Genomic DNA, 22,025 nt, shown 5'->3' on the forward strand with positions numbered 1-22,025 from the left:
CTAATTCTGGTGTGTTTTTGTACCAAGGGTGGCTTGAATACAGTGCCATGGCGAAAGAGGTGTCCGCCATGGGCTCAACTAGGTTTGGGGCACAAAACGTTAAAAAAAAATATATAAATATAAAAGTCCGCTATTTTATATTGTATTTTTAAATTTCGGCAATATGCCGTTTTAGACACACAAATTCTGCAACTCATTTTGATGGGGTTAATAGTAAGTATTTAACATATTGCATTTAGTAAAATTTAACTTGTTACATTTAACTTTTTCAAAATTTTTATCATTTTTGGGTTGTGGGGTGCAAGTTAGACACGTTCCACAGGCGCTTCATGCCCTCGTTACTGTACTGCTTGAATATATTATTTATTAAGCCATTAACTTTAACAAAATTTGATATTTTAATGCCTATATCTTTTTCATCTTCATATGATAAGTCGCTACCCAGGTATTTGAAAGTATTTGTAAAGTACATCCATGTATTTCTTTGGTCCAGTCTTGTGATACTAAGCATACTTCTTTCCATACTAAATTGTATTCTTAATTTTTGAATTTTCTTAGTATTTAGTGTCTATGTTTTGAAGATATATCAATATTCAAATGTAAAGAATACATTTGTGTCAATGAAACAAATTGAAAACAAGAACTAAACCTTAGAGTTGCAGTGGCAAACTGAAGGAAACATTGATTGATTCAGCTATTAGAGAGGTATGTGATAAAGTTGTTTGCAAGGATAGCATAATAATAACATCATGGTGGACACAAGAAGTTAAAGAAGCTGGCTTGGAAAAGAAGAAAGCATACCAAAAGTTCCTAGCAAATAAGTCAGCAGATGTCCTAAAAGAATACAGAGAAAAATGTGAGCTGAGCTATGTGTAAAAGTAGCTAAACAAAAGTCGTGGGAAGACCGGTAAGAGTATGGAAAATATTAGGAAGGTGACAAAATGTTCTGGAGGCTATTGAAGATGCTTAGAAATGGAGTAAAGAGTACTGTAAAAGGAATCAAAGATGATAAAGGTAACATGGAAACTGAAGATAAGTATATTCTAGATGTCTGTAATAATTACTTTGAAAGAATGTTAAACGAAACATGCAATGACAGAACCATGCTAGAAAATTTTCAAGAGGAATGAAAAGAGGAGTACATAACTATACCTGAAGTAGAAAGAGCCATCAAAAACATGAAATGTGGAAAGGCAGCTGGAGTAGATGATATAGGATAGAAATGCTTAAGTATGGAGGTATGAAAAAGTTTTACAATGGCTACACTGCATAATTCAGAGGGCCTTGTCAGAAGATCGAATTCCTGATTATTGGAGTAGAGTAGTACCCATTGGAGTCTCATAGTACCCATCTTTAAAAAAAGTTTTGCGATAGTAAAAATCAACTGTGGTTCAAATTATACTCACGTTTCTAGTTTTGAACCTAGCACATGCAATTGAATTTGAATATCCCATTCCCCTATAAATAATAAATTACACGATAACCACAGTAATTAACTTTAATGAAATGAAAGTACAGATATTTCATACTGAAAATAATAGCACATCATCAGTGTGTAGAAAACAAGCAATCAAAGGAACCGGATTACAAAGTACATACAGCAGTCAGTGGTTTACCAATTAAAAACTGTTGCCATTGCTAGAAATTAGTATTAATAAATAATATTATTAAAAACCATTTTTGATGGTTACATAAGATAAGAATCTCTCAAACTTTTGGGGGAGAGAGAGAGAGAGAGAGAGAGAGAAAGAATCGTTCCGATTCAGATTTGGCTGATGTAAAAGGGCTTTGCAACTTTCTTTGAAAAGGTGTTCATATTTAAACCTGCATCTATGGAGAAGACAAGCTTTATCCCACTGGATATTGTGTTTAGTTTCAATACTATGTTGTGCCAGACCAGACTTGTGAGGTTTCATGTATTCGATATAATATTGGTGTTCCTTAATTATTTTTTCTACAGAACAGCCTGTTTGTCCAAAGTATGTTAGATCATTCACACAGTATCTGGTAAATGCTAGCTAAGGATAGAGTTGCCAGTTTGTCTTTAGATGGCAACAGATGAGAAATTTTGTTGATCAGAAAATATGTGAGAATGAGATGGTATGTCTTCAAAATTCTACCAGTTGGTAGAATGAAATTGAATCGGTAAAATGAATTCTGAAAATGAACTCGCCACTTTCCTACAATAGATCAATAGCCTTCATTCATGCATGCATTCAGTTCACCATGGAAAAAGAAAAGGCTGGTAGTTTACCATTTTTGGACATCCGTCTTACATGCACAGCCTCCAGTAATTTATCAACCAACATTTATCTAAAACCTACCTTTACTGGCAGATACATTCATAAAAAGTCTGCTTATCACACCTCTCAAAAAATTGGTGTTATCAAGTCTTTAATTAATACAGCGCATAAGATGTGCTCCTCTCCCTCAAGCTTACAACAAGAACTTCTCACTATCAAAACGTTAATGGAATTTAATGGTTACAATCCTGATCAAATCCAGCAGATAATTGAATCCTATGTTCCAATACCTCAGAATTCTTCAACAGACTGCAGGGGTCCAATCCCTTACGTTTCTGGCATCTCAGAACTGATGGATAGAATTTTGAAGAAGTGCCATCTCATTCCCACATATTTTCCAATCAACAAAATTTCTCATCTGTTGCCATCTGCAAAAGACAAACTGGCAACTCTATCATTAGCTGGCATTTACCAGATAATGTGTGGATGTAATCTAACATACTTTGGACAAACAGGCTGTTCTGTAGAAAAATGAATTAATGAACACCAATATTAATTGGTGTGATAATTGGTGGGATCAATAACTAAGAATCTCCCAAAAGTTTGGGAGATTCTTATCTTATGTAACCATTTAAAATATTTTTTAATAATATTATTTATTAATAGTAATTTCTAGCACGCAGCAACAGTTTTTAATTGGTAAACCACAACTGCTGTATGTACTTTGTAATCCAGTTCCTACGATTGCTTGTTTTCTACACACTGACGACATACTGTTATTTTCAGTACAAAATACCTGTACTTTTATTTCCTTAAAGTTAATTACTGTGGTTATCATGTAATTTATTATTTATACTCATGCCACAGGTACCTTTAAAGATTAGATTCCATTTCCCTAGTTTTATACACTGTTGTCTTTTAATGCTTTAAATGAATTATTTGTTAACTAGTTAAACATTTTCCATATGTGATCTGATGTTCTTTCCTTGTATTTAAAGGGCAGCTATGTTTTTAATTTGTTGGAAGTTTTTTCCCACTTGGTTAGACTATAATAAATATAGTTCAATCCTTTATCCAAGTGTAAGCAAACAAAGTTTGCACCTGAAGTATCTTTAGGACTGAGGCAACTCGTGGTGAAGGTGGACTAAGCTCTCATCACTTGTCTTAGTATCTCCCATAATGCAAAGCACATCTCCTTGCAGACATGTATAATGCTATGCATTAAGGGAAGGGCCACTACCCACACCGGTTTCGACCTTTATTGAGGTCTCGTTAGTGGAAGCCAGATCCAGAGGTGGTGATACTAAGGTGGAAGTAATGGAGAAGTCATATTTACCTATACGAGTTGCCAAAAGGTGTTCCACCTTATTATTAAATTACTCTGGATTTAGAGAAAGATGTTGGAAGTTTTTTTCCACTTGATTAGACTATAATAAATTCAGTTTAATACTTTATCCAAGTGTAAGCAAACAAAGTTTGCACCTGAAGTATCTTCAGGACTTCAGGTAAATATGACTTTTCCATTACTTCCACGTTAGTATCACCACCTCTGGGTCTGGCTCCCACTGACGAGACCTCGATAAAGGTCGAAATCGGTCTGGGTAGTGGCCTTTCCCTTTATGCATGGTATTATACATGTCCGCAAGGAGATGTGCTTTGCATTTATGGGAGATACTAAGACAAGTGATGAGAGCTTAGTCCACCTTTACCATGAGTTGCCTCAGTCCTGAAAATACTTCAGGGTCAAACTTTTGTTTGCTTACACTTGGATAAAGGATTAAACTAAATTTATTATATTTTTAATTAATTTGTAGCACATTTTAGCAGTTACCTGTTTTAGGTTTTCACATATAAAATATTATCTTAATTTTAATATAATTTTATGCATATTGATAGTCAATAGTGAAATAACAAGTTCTTTATTTTTCACTTTGCATTAAATTAATAATGTGTAATAACTTAATCTGTCTTGTTAATTTGATTTATGGCTTTGAGCATCATTTAGTTAGATCCACCCAAGCATTAACAGAAAGGACAATTTTCGTGCTGATTTAATTTTTTACATCTGCAGGATGTATCCTGCTATATCATCATTCATTCAATCCTTACTGTATCCTTACTATAACAAACTTTTAGACACCAGGAATAGTTTACTATAGTGAATTTCCTTTAACATAGTATTGTACCTATGAAGCTTGGAGTATTACTTTTGTCTGTTATGAGTGAGTTTGTTATAGCAGCTTTTGCTGTAGTGAGAGTTGACTGTTTGAAATACAGTTGACTTTTACTATTGCAAGCTGTTGAAAATTTCCATTCAAAACCTCAAAGCATTAGTGCTGTACTAAAAGAAATTCATCGTAACACACTTTTCACTATTGCAAACTATTCCGTTATTACTCCAAACTTAATATAGTGAGTTAACTGTACTTTGTTTTTTTCAAGATTGCTTTTTCTGAAAACATTAAGTGAAAGAAGAAGAATGGATGAATTATCAGAGAGACCCATTTGCAGAATATTGATGTTCTGTTTTTGCAAACATTAACTGCAGACTTCTGATTATGAGTATTAAACAGTCCAAAAGTGCTCAATACTATAAAAAAATAATTAAATTAAATAAAACTTACCATAATAAAATAATGATCACGTGAGACATTACTTATGATTTCATGACGTACTGTGCCTTAAAACTTAATTTCAGAGGTATGGCTTGCAGGAGTGAAATCCTGTTTGATGACTAATAATTAAGGAATTGACAGCGTACACTAGAAATATAAATTAAATAAACTTTAATATATACTTTCCGATATTTCGGCAAACATCACGTTGCCATCTTCTTGGGAACTTAATACAAAGACATGTGCACACAAGTACTACATAACAGCAAATGAGAACCAAAGCTAGGAAGTTAACATTTTCCTAAAGTCCTGATGGTGCCCCCTGGTGGGCTATATTGGTAGTTCTTGGCTTTTGGGCTGAAGTTGTTCTGATAAATGTTTCCCAAATTTGGGGCAGTCTCATGCATCTAAATTTGTTGAGGTTTGGCATGTTCCTAAGGGCTGAGGCTGATTCCATGAATAGTCTTTCATATTTGAACTTGCTATGGTGTATTACTGTGGCTTTCTTCCACCTTATTCTGTGGCGAGTATCCAGAGCATGGTCTGCAAGCCCGGAGTGGCTGTACTGGTGGAATCGGATGTAATCCTTGTGTTCTGAGATTCTGATATTTGCTGTCCTGCCTGTTTGGCCAAAGTAGGACAATTTACAGCTGCAAGGGACCTGGTATACACCAGGTAGGTCTAGGGGAAGTGGTTGGTCTTTAGTGGAGCGTATAAAGGATGCCAATTTTCTATGTGGTCTGTAACAAGTGGTCAAGTCATGTTTTTTGAAGATTTTGTTGATTTTTTTTCCGAGGTGCCTCGGATGTAGGAAATGGTGATGGATTTAGAGTAATCTTTTTTGTGAAGGGGGGAGGTGGGTTGTGGATAACTGGTTTAAGTATTTTTCGGATTCTTTTGGGGGGGGGGGTAGCCATTGGCTGAGAAAGTGTCAAGGATGTGATTTAGTTCAGTGGTTAGGGCTTGATCATTTGAACAGATTATTTTTGCCCTGTTGAATAGTGTCTTAATAACTCCATATTGTTGTGAGGGGGGGGGGGGGGTGATGGGATTGTTGGTGAATGTATCTGCCTGTATGGGTGGGTTTTCTATAAACTGAGAAAACCAAGGTTCCATCAGGATGGCGAGTGACTAGTGTGTCTAGGAAAGGGAGGTTATTGTATTCCTCTTTTTCCAGAGTGAACTTGATTCTAGGGTTTTGGTTGTTTAAATGTGTTAGGAAGGAGAGGAGTGAATCCGGGCCATGTGGCCAAATAGCGAACACATCATCAACATAGCGAAGCCATATGGTAGGTTTTTGTGGGGCTGAGTTTAAGGCTTTCTCTTCAAAAGTCTCCATAAAGAAGTTGGCCAAGGGCGGGGAAAGTGATGAACCCATGGCTGTCCCCTCTATCTGTTTATAGAATTTTTCCTGCCAAACGAAATAGCCTGAGTTCATTGTAAACTGAAATAGGGCTGAGATATTGGGAGGAAATTTAGCTTGGATTAGCTAAGGTTTCTTTGAGGAGGACATTCGTGAATAAGGAGGAGATGTCAAAACTGACCATTATGTCATTATGTTGGAGTGTAAGGTTTTCTATACTGGCTTTGAAGTGGGCTGAGTTTTTTATGTGTGATGGTGTGTTGCCAGTTTAGTGTGAGAGCGCTTTGGCTAAATGCTTGGCTAGTTTGTAAGTGGGGGAATCAATGCCATCCACCATGGGAAGTAATGGCACATTTTCTTTATGTATTTTTGGGAGCCCATTTATGTGTGTGTGTGGGGGGGGGGGGGTTCTAGAGTTATATGGTTTCAGTCTGTTGATAATCTCCACAGGCCAAGAAGTGACCTTCTTAAGGAGCCTATGGAGTTTTCTAATTTGAGAGTTGGTGGGATTGTATTCAATAGGGAAGTAAGTGGATCGATCTAATAGTAAAGCCTTGAGCTTACCTGTGTAGTCATTAAGATTGAGTACCACAGTGTCGTTCCCCTTATCCGCTTTGGTGATCACTATTTCTTTGTTTTTCTTCAATTCTTGTAGTGACTTGTATTCACTAATGGATATGTTGGATTTTGGATGTTTTGCTTTTGTAAGAACACAGGCTACATCCAATCTAATATCGTTGGCGATGTGGTTTGGAAGGTGGCGAATCCCGCATTCAATTTGGATCATTAATTTCTTAGGAGCAATGGCGAAGTTGTGACCACGTGACAGAGCGTTGAGTGCTTCAGGCATCAAGATAACTGAAGAAAGGTTAACTACAGTGTTGGTTTATAGTTTAGGTTTGGACGCCGAGTTCTTTATTCATTTTTCAAACTTGTTGATATGTTGGCTCCGTATTTATTTGAATTCTTTATTAGCTGCCGTACATGAGACGTCATGTAGGACTGACCAAAGCTCGTAATCAAGCGTATGTGAAAGCTCATTTTCTATTGCTAAAATAGCTCTGTTTATGTCAGCTAGGGAACCGCGTGTAGCGGTAATTTGCTCCCGAAGTAAAGCCTGGCTCGCCCGGTTGTAGATACGGAGAGCTTTCTGTGAGACGGCTTTACTATTAGATCGATCCACTTACCTCCCTATTGATACAATCCCACTAACTCTCAAATTAGAAAACTCCATAGGCTCCTTAAGAAGGTCACTTCTTGGCCTGTGGAGATTACCAACAGACTGAAACCATATAACTCTAGAACCCCCCCCCCACACACACACATAAATGGGCTCCCAAAAATACATAAAGAAAATGTGCCATTACTTCCCATAGTGGATGGCATTGATTCCCCCACTTACAAACTAGCCAAGCATTTAGCCAAAGCGCTCTCACACTAAACTGGCAACACACCATCACACATAAAAAACTCAGCCCACTTCAAAGCCAGTATAGAAAACCTTACACTCCAACATAATGACATAATGGTCAGTTTTGACATCTCCTCCTTATTCACGAATGTTCCCCCTCAAAGAAACCTTAGAGCTAATCCAAGCTAAATTTCCTCCCGATATCTCAGCCCTATTTCATTTTACAATGAACTCAGGCTATTTCGTTTGGCAGGAAAAATTCTATAAACAGATAGAGGGGACAGCCATGGGTTCACCACTTTCCCTACCCTTGGCCAACTTCTTTATGGAGACTTTTGAAGAGAAAGCCTTAAACTCAGCTCCACAAAAACCTACCATATGGCTTTGCTACGTTGATGATGTGTTCGATATTTGGCCACATGGCCCAGATTCACTCCTCTCCTTCATAACACATTTAAACAACCAACACCCTAGAATCAAGTTCACCCTGGAAAAAGAGGAAAACAATAACCTCCCTTTCCTAGACACACTAGTCACCTGCCAACCTGATGGAACCTTGGTTTTCTAAGTTTAAAGAAAACCCACCCATACAGGCAGATACATTCACCAACAATCCCATCACCCCTCCGTCACAACAATATGGAGTTATTAAGACACTATTCAATAGGGCAAAAATAATCTGTTCAAATGATCAAGCCCTAACCACTGAACTAAATCACATCCTTGACACTTTCTCAGCCAATGGCTCCCCCCCTCAAAAGAATCCAAAAAAATACTTAAACCTGTTATCCACAACCCCCCCTTCCCCCCCCCCTCACAAACAAAAGAGATTACTCTAAATCCATCACCATTCCCTACATCCAAGGCAAAAAATCAACAAAATCTTAAAAAAACATGACTTGACCACTTGTTACAGACCACATAGAAAATTGGCATCCCTTATCCGCTCCACTAAAGACCAACCACTTCCCCTAGACCTACCTGGTGTATACCAGGTCCCTTGCAGCTATAAATTGTCCTACTTTGGCAAAACAGGCAGGACAGCAAATATCAGGATCTCAGAACACAGGGATTACATCCGATTCCACCAGTACAGCCACTCTGGGCTTGCAGACCACGCTCTGGATACTCGCCACAGAATAAGATGGAAGAAAGCCACAGTAATACACCGTAGCAAGTTCAAATATGAAAGACTATTCATGGAATCAGCCTCAGCCCTTAGGAATATGCCAAACCTCAACAAATTTAGATGCATGAGACTGCCCCAAATTTGGGAAACATTTATCAGAACAACTTCAGCCCAAAGGCCAAGAACTACCAATATAGCCCACCAGGGGGCACCATCAGAACTTTAGGAAAACGTTAACTTCCTAGCTTCGGTTCTCATTTGTTGTTATGTAGTACTTGTGTGCACATGTCTTTGTATTAAGTTCCCAAGAAGATGGCAACGTGACGTTTGCCGAAATATGAAAGTATATATTAAAGTTTATTTAATTTATATTTCTAGTGTACGCTGTCAATTCCTTAATTATTAGTTATCATGTTTAACCCGTATAAGCCTCTCAACAAGAAATCCTGTTTATAATAAAGAAAACTATTCCACTTTCATTTGAAACAATCTAGCATTATTTCAACACTCATTTTCTCTCTCTCTCTCTCTCTAACAAAAGGTCATATGGACCCACTGGACTATGACTGTTTAAACTGTTCATATAATATGGAAAGTTGAAATGCAGCATCCCCAGAAAATTTTAGGCTAAATCATTTATTGTGGAAAAAATAATTTTAATATTTGACATTCTCATTAATTTATATTTGTGAGATTATTTTTTTTTATCATTACTTATTTAAAACAGTCCATACAAATTGAAATTGCTTCAGTCTATTCTCATTTAAGTTGATATATTTTTTTTTTCTACTCATATTATTGCATCATAATTTTTGTGCAGTAAAACCTGCCTGCCTCAGCAGCTCATTTGAACAGACCACTACTTGTTTTATAAAGGCTGCGTGTTTGATTTCTGCATAAGATGTGGTTGTTTGCAAAATCTGCTCTGAATGAGCTTGTTTAAAAAAAAAAATGAAGAGAATTAAAAATGTTAAAGAATATTTTTAAACCTAATATTTTCTGTTAGGTTGCACCTGTTATTTAAAAGATAATAGGTGCAGTTCTTCTAACTTTGCTTTTTAAAAAAAAAAAAAAGAAAAGAAAAAAAGCTGTATTGCATGTAAAAATCTGGTTAATTTGAAAATGAATGAAAAAAAAAAAAAAGAGTAAATATTTAGACTATTACCTGGTCAAATGAAATGATTATTGCAATTCTCTTAAGTTTTTTTTTTAACTTGGTGTAATCTATTTTCTACATTTTATTTTAAATATTTCTTTTTATCATAGCCTACTGACCTTGCTAAAGCAGTTATAGCTCTAGCTGTTCGGCATATTCCAACATCTGTTCGGATATGGATAAAAGGAGCAGATCTAGAAATGGATACAAAATCTAAGAGACGTGTATATAGGAAAGTAGGTAACTAATACTTTTGAGTGACTAATCTTGTATATTCAGTTTCCTTAGCTATTTATCACCAAATCTGCTTTATTAATTTATATGATGTACTGGTTATTTTTCATCTGTTTCTTTCAAACTGGGTCATATCACAACAAAGAACATTCTAGACAAGAGTGGGGGTTTAAGCAAAGTTGCTTCTTATTTCTTTATAATACACTTTTTTATGTAAGAAAATTATCTTATGAAACTGGTATATCACAGTCATTTGTACATTTTGACTCATAACTTATTTTAACAGTATTAACCACACCATACAAACTGTCAAATAACCTACATGGGGAGGAAAAATCTACAAACAGATTAACGGTATACTGCTACCCCTTCCCCACCCCCCCACTAACTTTTACATGAACACTTGGGAAACAAACTTACCATAGCTACATACAAGTCCCTAGTGTGGTTATGCTTTGTTGATGATGTGTGTTTGCCATTTGGCCCCATGGATAAGACACTTTGAATGCTTTTGTCACCTACCTAAACAGCCAACACCCCAAAATTCACTTCATATTAGAAAAAGAATCTAAACTGTTTGCCTTTTCTTGACACATTAGTCATCCAGCTTTAACTATCTTTTTCCATTTACAGACAGCCAACACTCACAGGAAGATATTTACATAAACAATCACATCACCATCTAGCCCAACACTATGGTATTTTAAAAATGCTTACACAGAGCCAGAGTGATTTGTTCTAATGATACAGCTCTTTCCACAGAACTTAAATATCTGCACCCAGAGGTGCACTCGGAATTTAATCTTGGAGGGGGGGGGGCGAGTTGAGTAGATGATTTGAGAACACACATACTACACATAGCATACGACCTATGACTGAGCATCTGCAGTGATCGCCAGTACTTGATACCCGTGATCGCTCTGGCCTGGCTTGGGTAAACGAAGTAGTGCTTGGTCTGCTCAAGCACTACTTAGTAGCCCCCTGGGTGTGCTACTGTCTGCATCATACTTTCTTGATCAATGGCTACAATTCCTGCAAAATAGATAAAATACTACATAGTCCCATTACTTCTCCCTCCTCTAATACACAAGAACTAAATATTACTATTCCCTATGTCAGAGGTACATCAGAAAAAAATAGCTAAAGTACTAATAAAGCATGGCCTTTGCACCACATTCAAACCATATGTTAAATTAGCAACTTTGATATGCTCTCCTTAAGAATAATCTCCATCCTCTAGCACAGTAGTGGTTCCCAACCTTTTTTGCTCCATGCACCCCTTACCTTATGTCTAAATATCATTCTCCCCCCCTTTCCAAGATTGTCTGACTAAAAGGTACATTCAAATAATCTCACTATGTTGCACCATCATCTTATTTGTGGTTTAAGGCAATAGAAAGTACAATTTGGTTGGCTAAGTCCTAAATTGCCCATCCTCGTTTATTCAGTCCCTACCTACTAATGAGTGCATCACATGAAGGTGAGAATTGGACATTAGGTCAGAAGTCCCAGTTGGTTCTCTGCCTTACCTTAAAGGCAATGTGGAGGTCTCCTCCCTGTTATCTGGCTTTGACCCTTAAGTGACTCCTTCCTATTCTATTTTACTATTTCATTTCAATAAATATTAGAGTTGTGGATAGGACATATCCCTATCTAACTCCTTGGTTTATTTTTCTCCACTTCACAGTTCATTTGCATCTATATATCATGTGTGTATATATGAGGGTGGTCTAAAAAGTTCTCGGCCTCGACCATAAATGGCAACACTATCACGAAGGTTTTTTTTTTTTGTAAGTTGGTACATCTGTCATAAGCATCCATGTGAAATTGCAAGTCATTCTATCAAGGTTTAACGGCAAAAGAAATTCATTCGAAGTTCATAAAAGTTTATGAACTTCGAATAAATTTCTTATGGGCACTCTTCTCCTTCGTTTCAGACAATTAAGAAATGGGTGCCAAATTTAAACTTGGCCATACCAGCCTTGAAGATGATCCACATGAAAGACGTCCAAAAAATGTAACAACACCAGAAATCATTCACCAAGTGCACGATATGGTATTGGATGACCAGCAAGTCAAAGTGCATGAAATTGCTGAGACTATAGGCATTTCAAAAGAACGTGTAGGATATATTTTGCATGAAGAATTGCAAATGAAAAAGCTTTGTGCAAGATGAGTGCTGCACTTGCTCACAGCAGATCAAAAACTCACTTGCATGAAAATCTCTGAACAGTGCTTGTAGTGTTTTAACAAGAATAAAACTAATTTTGTATGTCGATTTATTACTATGGATGAGACTTTGATTCATCATAGTAATTCATCCTTCTGTAAATAATTCTGAATAAAAGTGTAGACATCTGTTGTGTTTAGCTCACTGCTTATGTTTACTTTTTCTTCATCTTCTTTACTATCTGAACTGAGCTGCTTCAAATGTGCATTGTGGCTTATTTTATATATTTCATTTCTAAGTTCAAAAGAAAAATTTGTTACATAATTGTCTGCCTTTTTCTTGCTTCTTTCTTAGCTATAGCTCTCTCTTATTCTTTTATATTCTATTCAACTTCTAATCTTTTGCAGCTTAACAATTTCTGATATATTTCTTTGTACTGATTTTTCATCCCATATTTTTAGTTTTCTTTATTAAAAGAAAAAAAAAAAGGCAGTTTTTTGTCTTTCCTGGACTTTCATTTGCTGTTCTGTTTAGCATTGTTTTTATTTTACATGATTCTGTTTTGACTTCTTTGCTTTTTCCTATTTTAGCTAAGCATTGGTCAATTCTTTGCTCATTTGGTCATTGTTTATTTCTGTCATTTAATAAACTTGTGTGATCAGTGCCTATTTCATAGTCTCTTGTGCGCTGACATCTAAAGAAGGTTTTGATGTTTTTATCATCATCATCATCATCATCATCAGATTCCTGCCATGTACCCTCAAGGGGTGTACAGGATATGACAGTACTACATGAAAAAATTACATCTTTACTAACTTCCTATCTACAATTTTCCTCCAAATCAGTCTGTTACTTGTCAAGACTCCAACATTATCAGATCTTATATTTCTATCGTCTAAGGCACTTTGTACCGTATCAATCCACCTATATCTTGGTCTTCCTCTGGGTCGTTTTCCTGCCAACCTGGCAGAGAACACTTGTTTTGCTAATCTTTCCTCTCCCATTCTATTTAAGTGACCATACCATCTGAGATTAGCTCTGCTAACGCATTCCTGGATGCTGACAATGTCAAGTTCTTTCCTAATATCCTCATTTTTAATATGATATTGCCATTGATGCCATCTGTTCACGCCTCTAATCTTTCTTAGGACTCTCATATCTGCGGTCTCTAGTCTTTGGTCAAGTGTTTTACTTCTGACCCAGCTCTCAGATCCATAAGTTAAAATTGGTTTGAACACAGTCTTGTATACAGCTAATTTAGTGTTCCGACTAATTTCTTTCTTATTCCATATGAATTTATTCAATTGACTTCCCACGATACCAGCTTTGCTGATTCTGTTGTCTATTTCTATATTTAGTTTACCATCTTCAGTAAAAATTGTGCCTAAGTAGCTGAAATGTTTTACTTGTTCCACAGGTTCTCCATTCAAAACACAGTTGACATTTTCAATGATTCTGCCTATTTTCATTGTCTTTGTCTTTTTATTGCTGACCTTCATACCATATCTATTACAACAGCTATTCAATTTAGTCAGAGAATCTTGCAGACTTGTAGCGGATTTATTTAGAAGTATAACATCATCCGCATAAAGCAAAGAGCTGACATTAACATCTCCAATTTTGATATCAGGTTTAATACCACATTCCTTCATAATGTGATCCATATAGATAATGAATAACAGAGGGGATAATGTACATCCTTGTCTCACACCAGATTTAACATTAAACCATCTTCCTGTACTTCCTTCAATTCTAACTGCTGACTCACAACTCAAATAAAGACTAAGTATTGCTTGATATAATGCCCCATTGACACCATATAACTGCAGCGTATTGAATAGCTTCTCTCTTGGCACCTTGTCATATGCCTTTTCCAAATCGACAAAACTTAAATACAGATCTTTGTTATATTCCCAAGCTTTCTCGACTATTTGTCGTAAAGTGAAGATCTGATCCTGACATCCTCTATTTGGCCTGAATCCAGCTTGTTCTTCACCAAGCTTTTCTTCCACAATTCTTCTCAACCGTTTCTCAAGTATACTTGCATAGATCTTGCCAGGAACACTCAGTAGGGAAATACCTCTGTAATTCTCACATTCAGTTTTATTTCCCTTTTTATATATGGGTACTATGAGAGCTCTACTCCAATCATCGGGAATTCGTCCCTCTGTCCAGGCTTTCTGAACTATGCAGTGCAGCCACTGTAAGACTCTTATACCACCATACTTCAGCATTTCTGGTCGAATATCATCTACTCCTGCTGCCTTTCCACATTTCAAGCCTTTGATGGCTTTTTCTACTTCAAGTATGGATATGTATTCCTGACTGCATGCCTGCTCAGTGTTTTTTATCACTGTGCTGTCATCACCGCTTGTTTCATTTAGCAGTTTTTCAAAGTAATTACTCCATACTTCAAGGATATCTTTTTCTCCTGTTTTCATTTCACCTTTATCATCTCTAATTCCTTTTACAGCACTCTTTCCTCCATTCCTAAGCTTCTTCAACAACCTCCAGAATATTTTGCCACCTTCTTGATATTTATTTTCTATATTCTTGCCAAAGTCCTCCCATGACTTTTGTTTAGCTAGATTTACACACTGTTTAGCTTTCTTACATTTGTCTCTGTATTCTGTAAGATTAAAAGCTGACTTATTTGCCAGGAACTTTTGATATGCTTTCTTCTTTTCCTTCACTGCCTCTTTAACTTCCTGTGTCCACCAGGGAGTTCTGATTTTTTTATCTTTGCACACAACCTCACCACATGCCTCTCTGGCAGAATCAATCAATGTTTCCTTCAGAGTTTGCCACTGAATCTCCAAGGTTTGATTCCTGTTCTCAAACTCTTTCATTTTCTTTTCAATAATATTTCTGTATTTTAGTCTACAGTTTACATCTGAGAGCTGCTCAACTTTTATTCGCTTTAAAACTTTCTTACATGTTATTCTTTTCAATATGAAATTCAATTTTATCCTGCTCAAGACTAAATAGTGATCACTTCCAATTTCAAATCCTCTGTACACTCTGGTGTCCTGCACCAGGGAGAAAACATCACTATCAACAATAACATAGTCAATGAGACTTTTCTTATTCCTAGCCTCTTCTCTCCATGTGAATTTGTGCACATTTTTATGTTGGAACATGGTGTTAGTAATAACCAGTCCATGTCCTGAGCAGAAATCCAACAGATATTTGCCATTATTATTAGCTTTGCTCTTTTCTCCAAATTTTCCCAAAATATTTTTGTATGTCTCACAATCATTTCCTACTCTACTATTTAGATCCCCAACAAGGACCAACTTTTCCTTTTTCATTGTGTCAGTTGCTTTTTCTAAAGCCTCAAAAAATTCCTCCACTTCTACCTTAGTAGAACCTTCTGTGGGACCATAGGCACAAATAAGTCTCATTGTCCAGTTCCCCATTCTCATATTTGCCCACATTACTCTACTTGAGACTGACTGCCATTCAAGAAGATTAGCCTCGTATTTTGTGTTGAATACTATGGCTACTCCTTCTTTTCCTTGATTGTTATTGCCTGAATATAACATTTTGTATTTATTGCTCAGAAAGATCTCACCAGTTTTGGTCTTTTTTGTTTCAGTCACCCCTATTATGTCGATCTGGTACTTATCTAATTCCTCAGCTAGCTCCATTTCTTTGCCATTCAGGCTTCTTACGTTGATAGTACCGATCTTTAACTCTGGTGATGTTGAGTTGGGGTTTGTTTTCAGATTTGTTCCAGTAGCTGACTTTTCGCTGTTCGCCCTGGTTCCCTGGCGAAAACAACGGGGGCCTTGTTTAACCGGGCGACGCCCCAGCCGGCATGAAATTTTGTCATGTTGTACCATCATTTTTTATTTTGGTTTAACCAATAAGAATACAATTTGGTCGGCTAAATCCCAAATTGATGTTTTTAAATAATCTATAATTGATTTCCATCAGCTTGCAAACCAAGTAATGGCATGTATATCTTTATAGAAGGAATTTCATGTATTAATTTATTTACCATTTTTGTTTATAGTATTTTCACCATAGATTCCAATATTATTATTAATTGGGGTTTTTTTCAATGCTTGCATTTAAATATCTTGCTAATATCACTTTCATTTTCTTTATCAAGTTATTATTAAGTAGCCTCTGTTTATTTTTAATCTAACTTCTATTATTTTTTTTAATTCCAATATTGATAGTAATTTATCTATTGAAATAAATTTATGAAGCCAAATCATAATGCCTGCCTGTGCCCTTTGGTCTCTACTGACTACACCATATCAGTTTTCATTTTCCATGGTTCCTTTTAATTTCTTTTTTGTTTTAGCAATTTTTGCAATTTTAAATCCTCCTGTATATAATATTGTATCTAATTCTATTTCTTCATAAGCTATTCCTGTTATATTCCAAGTTGCAATATTCATTATATTCTGTCATTTCCAATTTCACTTTGGTGTTGCCATTCCAAGGTCATTTTCTGAAGAGTCCATCTAAGTGCTATTCTTTAGTGGCTTAATAAGTTAGGTAAAATTCCCCATGTTAGGTTGCTAACTTGGCAATGCATTGTGCAGTGGTAGGGTTGCTGCCTTAATGCCTCTGGACATGCCTTCCTCCAGATTTAAACCCGCAGAACAAATAAGATACATGGTTGACATTTCCTTCAACATAAGATGTTATATTAGCCCTTTTGTCATATTACAAGAAGGTGGGGATGAGTGTTGATTGAGGAAACACTGTGTTTTGCACATCTTCATCCTGTGTAACCCTCATCTGGAGAAGTGTTTTAAGGAAGAAATGATATATGTGGGGGAACAAAAAGTTCTCTCTGATAAACACCCAGAACAAAAATTTGAAAAACTACTGATATAAGCACAAGAAAGAACATACCTTAAAACCCTTTAACCCCCATGTTTCATCAAATTATAATCATTTCTTATTTTTCTTTTAGGATATATAAGAACACATGTCTGAGGTTTTGAAGATACAGAGGAAGGCATGTCCAGTTGCCAGATTGGTGGCCAAGTTTAAAACTGGGCATCCTGAGACAACTGATGCTTTCAAGTCAGGAAGGCCTTTTACAGAACCTGAAAATCACACCTGAAAACATCGATGCAGTGCATGCCATGATCCTTGATGATAGACGTATGACAGCCAAAAATTTTGCAAAGACTAGGGATATCCAGGGAACACGTTGTGGGTCATTATTCACCAACATTTGGACATGTAGAAGCTCTCAGCGAAGTGGATCCCCAAATGTTTGAGTGATGCTAACCAAAAGAAAGAACGTGTGCTGTCATCTCAAGGAATTTGGGTCATTTTGAGATATCAGGTGCAAATTTTTTTTGGCTCATATTGTGACCGCTGATGAAACATGGCTTCATCACTATGACCCAGACAACAGTCAATGGAGTAGAGCCACGAAGTTCTCCATGGCCAAAGAGGTTCTGACACCAAAAAGTCAGCAGGGAAAGTTCTTGCTATTGTCTTTTGGGATATGAATGATGTAATCCTTATGAAATACGTCAAAAAAAGGTGAAACTGTTACAGCAACAGTTTATTCAACTGTTCTGAATTAATTGAAGGAAAAATACCACAGTAAACTGGGTAGAGGCATGTTGCTTTTTGCAGGACAATGCACCTGCTCACACTGCTCATGAAACCCAACAGACAATACAACTTGAGCTTTCAATGTCTGCCTCACCCACCTTATTTGCCAGACCTGGCCTCATCTGATTATTTCCTATTCCCAAATTTAAAGAAACACTTGAAAAGAACAAAAGTTACTACAGATGATGAAGTCATATCTGCATCTGAGGATTGGTTTGTGCACACAATGGGAAGACTTTTTTTCTCAGAGGATTGCAAATGATGCAGCAGCATTGAAACAAGTGTATAACACTTCATGGGGAATATGTAGAATAATGTGTAAGTTACATGGTTCTACCTCAATTCTTTCATGGTGATTATCACAAATGTTCAGCACACCCTTGTAAAGAAGTTCCATTCAAGCAAATTGGCATGTGCTCATACAGAGAAAAATGTAGTATAATGAAAGATGAAGTAAAATTATGCACAAACTTAGCAGAAGAGCAGCCATAGAAGAATGTAAAGAATAAGAAAATATTGTTAAGGTGCCAAAATATTCTGGAAGCTATTAAAAAAATTATGAAAGATCACCACAAAAGTAATCAGAGATATTGCAGCACTGTAAGACTACTAATGGGAAAGTGAAGCTTATTGACATTTGCCATTCTTATGATAATGATTCATCTTTACAATGAAGACAAAATTGTTTGGCAATCAAAGAGGTATGTTGAGTTATATTCAGATTTATTTATTTGAACCTGGTTCGTGAAATCATCTGTTTAAAAAAAAAAAAAAAAAAAAAAAAAGCCAAGGTTGTATACTGGAAATTGACAAGCTGATTTCCCCTTTTGGATAAATTCTGTAAGTGAGAGTTACAATAAAATTGCCTAATTGAAATTTTAAAAGCCCACTTAAATTCTTTATTATCAAATTCTGTAATATTTTTTTAACAACTTCAGTAAATTAATATTGTTTAATATATTATATATCTTCATCATATTAAACATACTGATTTGGTAAGACATGCCAGCCCAGTTACTGAGTAGATAGGAATCTTCACACTGTGGATTTCAGTCCAGTTGTGATGGATGTTTATGAAACTCTTTAGGTAGTAGACAATTTCTATCACACAGTGACACCTCCACCATCCTATTATATTTTTATAACAGCTGACACATATAGAAAATTAGAATATGTTAAACTGCAGTATATTTCATCCTATAATATATATTTATTACAGTTAACACATGTATGGAAAAATAAAATTTAATTAAAAAAATCCAATATATTACATCCAGTGTTACATGGATAAAAACAGATAGAAAAGAAAGCAGTCATATCTCATGTCTCAATCACAGCTGAATCATCAGGAGAATCTCATTTTAGGGGATTAATGGAATAAAACAGCACTGAGAAAGAATTAAAAATACTATTTAATTCTTCCAATATTTCATGTCAGTCACTGACATGAAATATTGGAAGTGCTTGGAAACTGTTAACAACATTCAGAACATGAATCACAGAGCATGAGTCATATGGCATATGCTTGCTTGTTCACAGCTGAATTAACAGGAGAATGCAATATTAAAATTCAAAGGAAAACAATAGTAGTTTTCTCAGAAACAAGGTTACATAACTTATTCATTATTATAAAAAAAATAATAATAAATAAATGAATAAAATATGAACAGTTAATGTTGATTACTTCTCAAAACATTCAGAACATGAATCACAGAGCATATGGCATATGCTTACTTGTTCCTGGCTTGTTCAGAGCTGAATTAACAGGAGAATGCAATATTAAAATTCAAAGGGAAACAATAGTAGTTTTCTTAATTCAGAAACAAGGTTACATAACTTATTCGTTATTATAAAAAAAAATAATAATAAATAAATGAATGAAATATGAACAGTTAATGTTGATTACTTCCCAAAACTTTGTGACTGACATGCAGTCAGATTACTTGAGATTCAGATAGTTAAACTTAATTCTGCTGGAATCTTAGCTTGACTTCCAAAGAAATCTGTCAGTGGCATGGTATGCAAGGCCAGATTTCTCACATTCTGAGGATTTGATGTAGTCCTGATGTTCTCAGAATCTGACCAAGATTCTTTATTCTGGTAGGTTTAAGTTTGACTGTCTGTTGCTTGAAATTTGTGAAATTGTATAACACCATCCAAATATTTACTTTGATTTCAGGATTGTTGCCAGTCTCAAAGTTTTGGGAATCAGTCACCATTCACTCTTTTTGTAATAATGAATAAGTTATGTAACCTTGTTTTTGAATTACAAAAATTATCCATTGTTCCTCTTTGACTTTTAATAGTTCATTCCCCTATTAATTCAGCTGTGAACAAGTTAGAAGCAAGTAAGCACGTGACTCGTGCCTTGAGATTTGTGTTTTAAATGTTATTAACAGCTTCTGAACACTGTCTTCTTTTCTTCCATCTATTTATGAACTCTAGTGCATTCTCCCGTTAAATAACATAGCAAGTAAACACATTACATGTGACTTGTGCATGATTCATATTTTGAATGTTGTTATCCAACCTACTCTCCCTGACAGTGTCCTTGTAACATACTGGAGTTTAATAAATTCAGATTTTATGTACATGTGTCAGCTGTTATAAAAAATATAATATGTGTGTGCTGCACATGTCACCTTAAAATATTTAACTCTACCAACCTGCTTATTTGACTAAAGTGGCTTGAAAAAGTTCAGTGTTTGGTTTCCAGAGTAGGAGACTGTTTCTTAACCTATGTGTGGTGTTAAATGTATAATAAGTTTACAACTTTCCATTGGCAGAATTCATATTAAAATATTCTACAGTGCAGTATGACCTTTGCTATCCTTGCACCAATAAACCAACCAGCCATCCAACATTAAAATGTATCATTATATTTGATACTAAATACACATTACACAGGTAAATATATTGTTTACTTTAAAAATGTAATGACATAATTGCAAATAAAATTGAAGTGAACTCGGTATTTTATAGGCCCTTGAACATATTCCAAACTCAGTGAGACTTTGGAAAGCTGCTGTGGAACTTGAAGAACCAGAGGATGCTCGTATTCTTCTGAGCAGAGCAGTCGAATGCTGTCCCACTAGTGTAGAACTTTGGCTTGCTCTGGCTCGACTAGAAACATATGAAAATGCAAGAAAAGTAAGAATAGAATATAAGCAGTTATGTTATATTTTTCTTAATCCTCTTATATTTGGTATTTACAGTTTATCATTATAGAAAGAAAAATTCTTGTTTTAGCTGGAAAATTCAGTTCTTGGAAGTTTTTTATAGTTTATTTATAGTTTATTATTATGGTGATGATTTTTATTTATTAATTTTTTTTTTTTTTCAAAAATGTGTGTTAAAAATTAGCATACAAATTCAAGCATTAATAAGATTTTAATTTTTTTGCATTTCTTAGCCTATTCATGGAACTATACCAAAAACATTACAATAAAAATTCAAATGAAAAAAATATATGTAAAATGTTATCATCAAGGTTTTTTCCTTGTTCATTTCAACTATATTGTCAAAATGAGAAGAATAACAATTAAAGTACTGCAATCATGAGTACTCTACTCACTCTGCATACCATTAATTAAAAATAATGGTGAGATGTATTTGGATGATTACTTTCCAAAACTAGAAATGTTAAAGGTAGTCATTCTCAAAGATTTCAACTCAAATGGCTGTTTTATAGCACTTCAGTCTTTTCCCATGGATCCTGTGTCTAGAAGAACTGATCTATCTGACTCACAAAAAGAAAACGTAATTCTGGTGATCTTCTAAGCGTGCCATCTCAGATCTGACCGTTTTCCCATAATATGAACGACCACAATGTCAAGAGACCCAATATACTTCTGGATGGAATAGAGATAAAACAGTCTTCCAGAATTCAGGAACATTTCTAGCTTATGAATCAGGTGGAAGGAGACCTGTAAATTTAGGGGTTCAGAAAGCCTAGATTTAGGCTTTTTGAAATGAGACATAAATGAGATCCAATTTGTAACCATGAGAGGAAAATATATTTAATATATACTTTCCTCTCTCTTATTTCTTTTCTCTATGATAGACTTCAGTGGAGACATAAAATGCATGCATGATGAACTAAAGATTTC

At 35.5% G+C, this 22,025-nt stretch overlaps 1 protein-coding gene across 1 annotated transcript in view; it reads left to right on the forward strand.

Annotated features, from left to right (window-relative positions):
* Positions 1-22,025, forward strand: part of Prp6 (pre-mRNA processing factor 6) — a 251,296-nt gene that overhangs the window by 111,658 nt on the left and 117,613 nt on the right. The window contains exons 12-13 of the mRNA XM_090405026.1: positions 10,028-10,153; positions 20,899-21,066. Of these exons, the coding sequence (XP_090261152.1) occupies positions 10,028-10,153; positions 20,899-21,066 (294 nt within the window). The remainder of the gene's footprint in view (positions 1-10,027; positions 10,154-20,898; positions 21,067-22,025) is intronic.

Source organism: Typopeltis vanoorti, chromosome 15 (genome assembly GCF_054136105.1).
Source record: "Typopeltis vanoorti isolate ZY-2024b chromosome 15, IOZ_Tvanoo_1.0, whole genome shotgun sequence".
Taxonomy (NCBI): domain Eukaryota; kingdom Metazoa; phylum Arthropoda; class Arachnida; order Uropygi; family Thelyphonidae; genus Typopeltis; species Typopeltis vanoorti.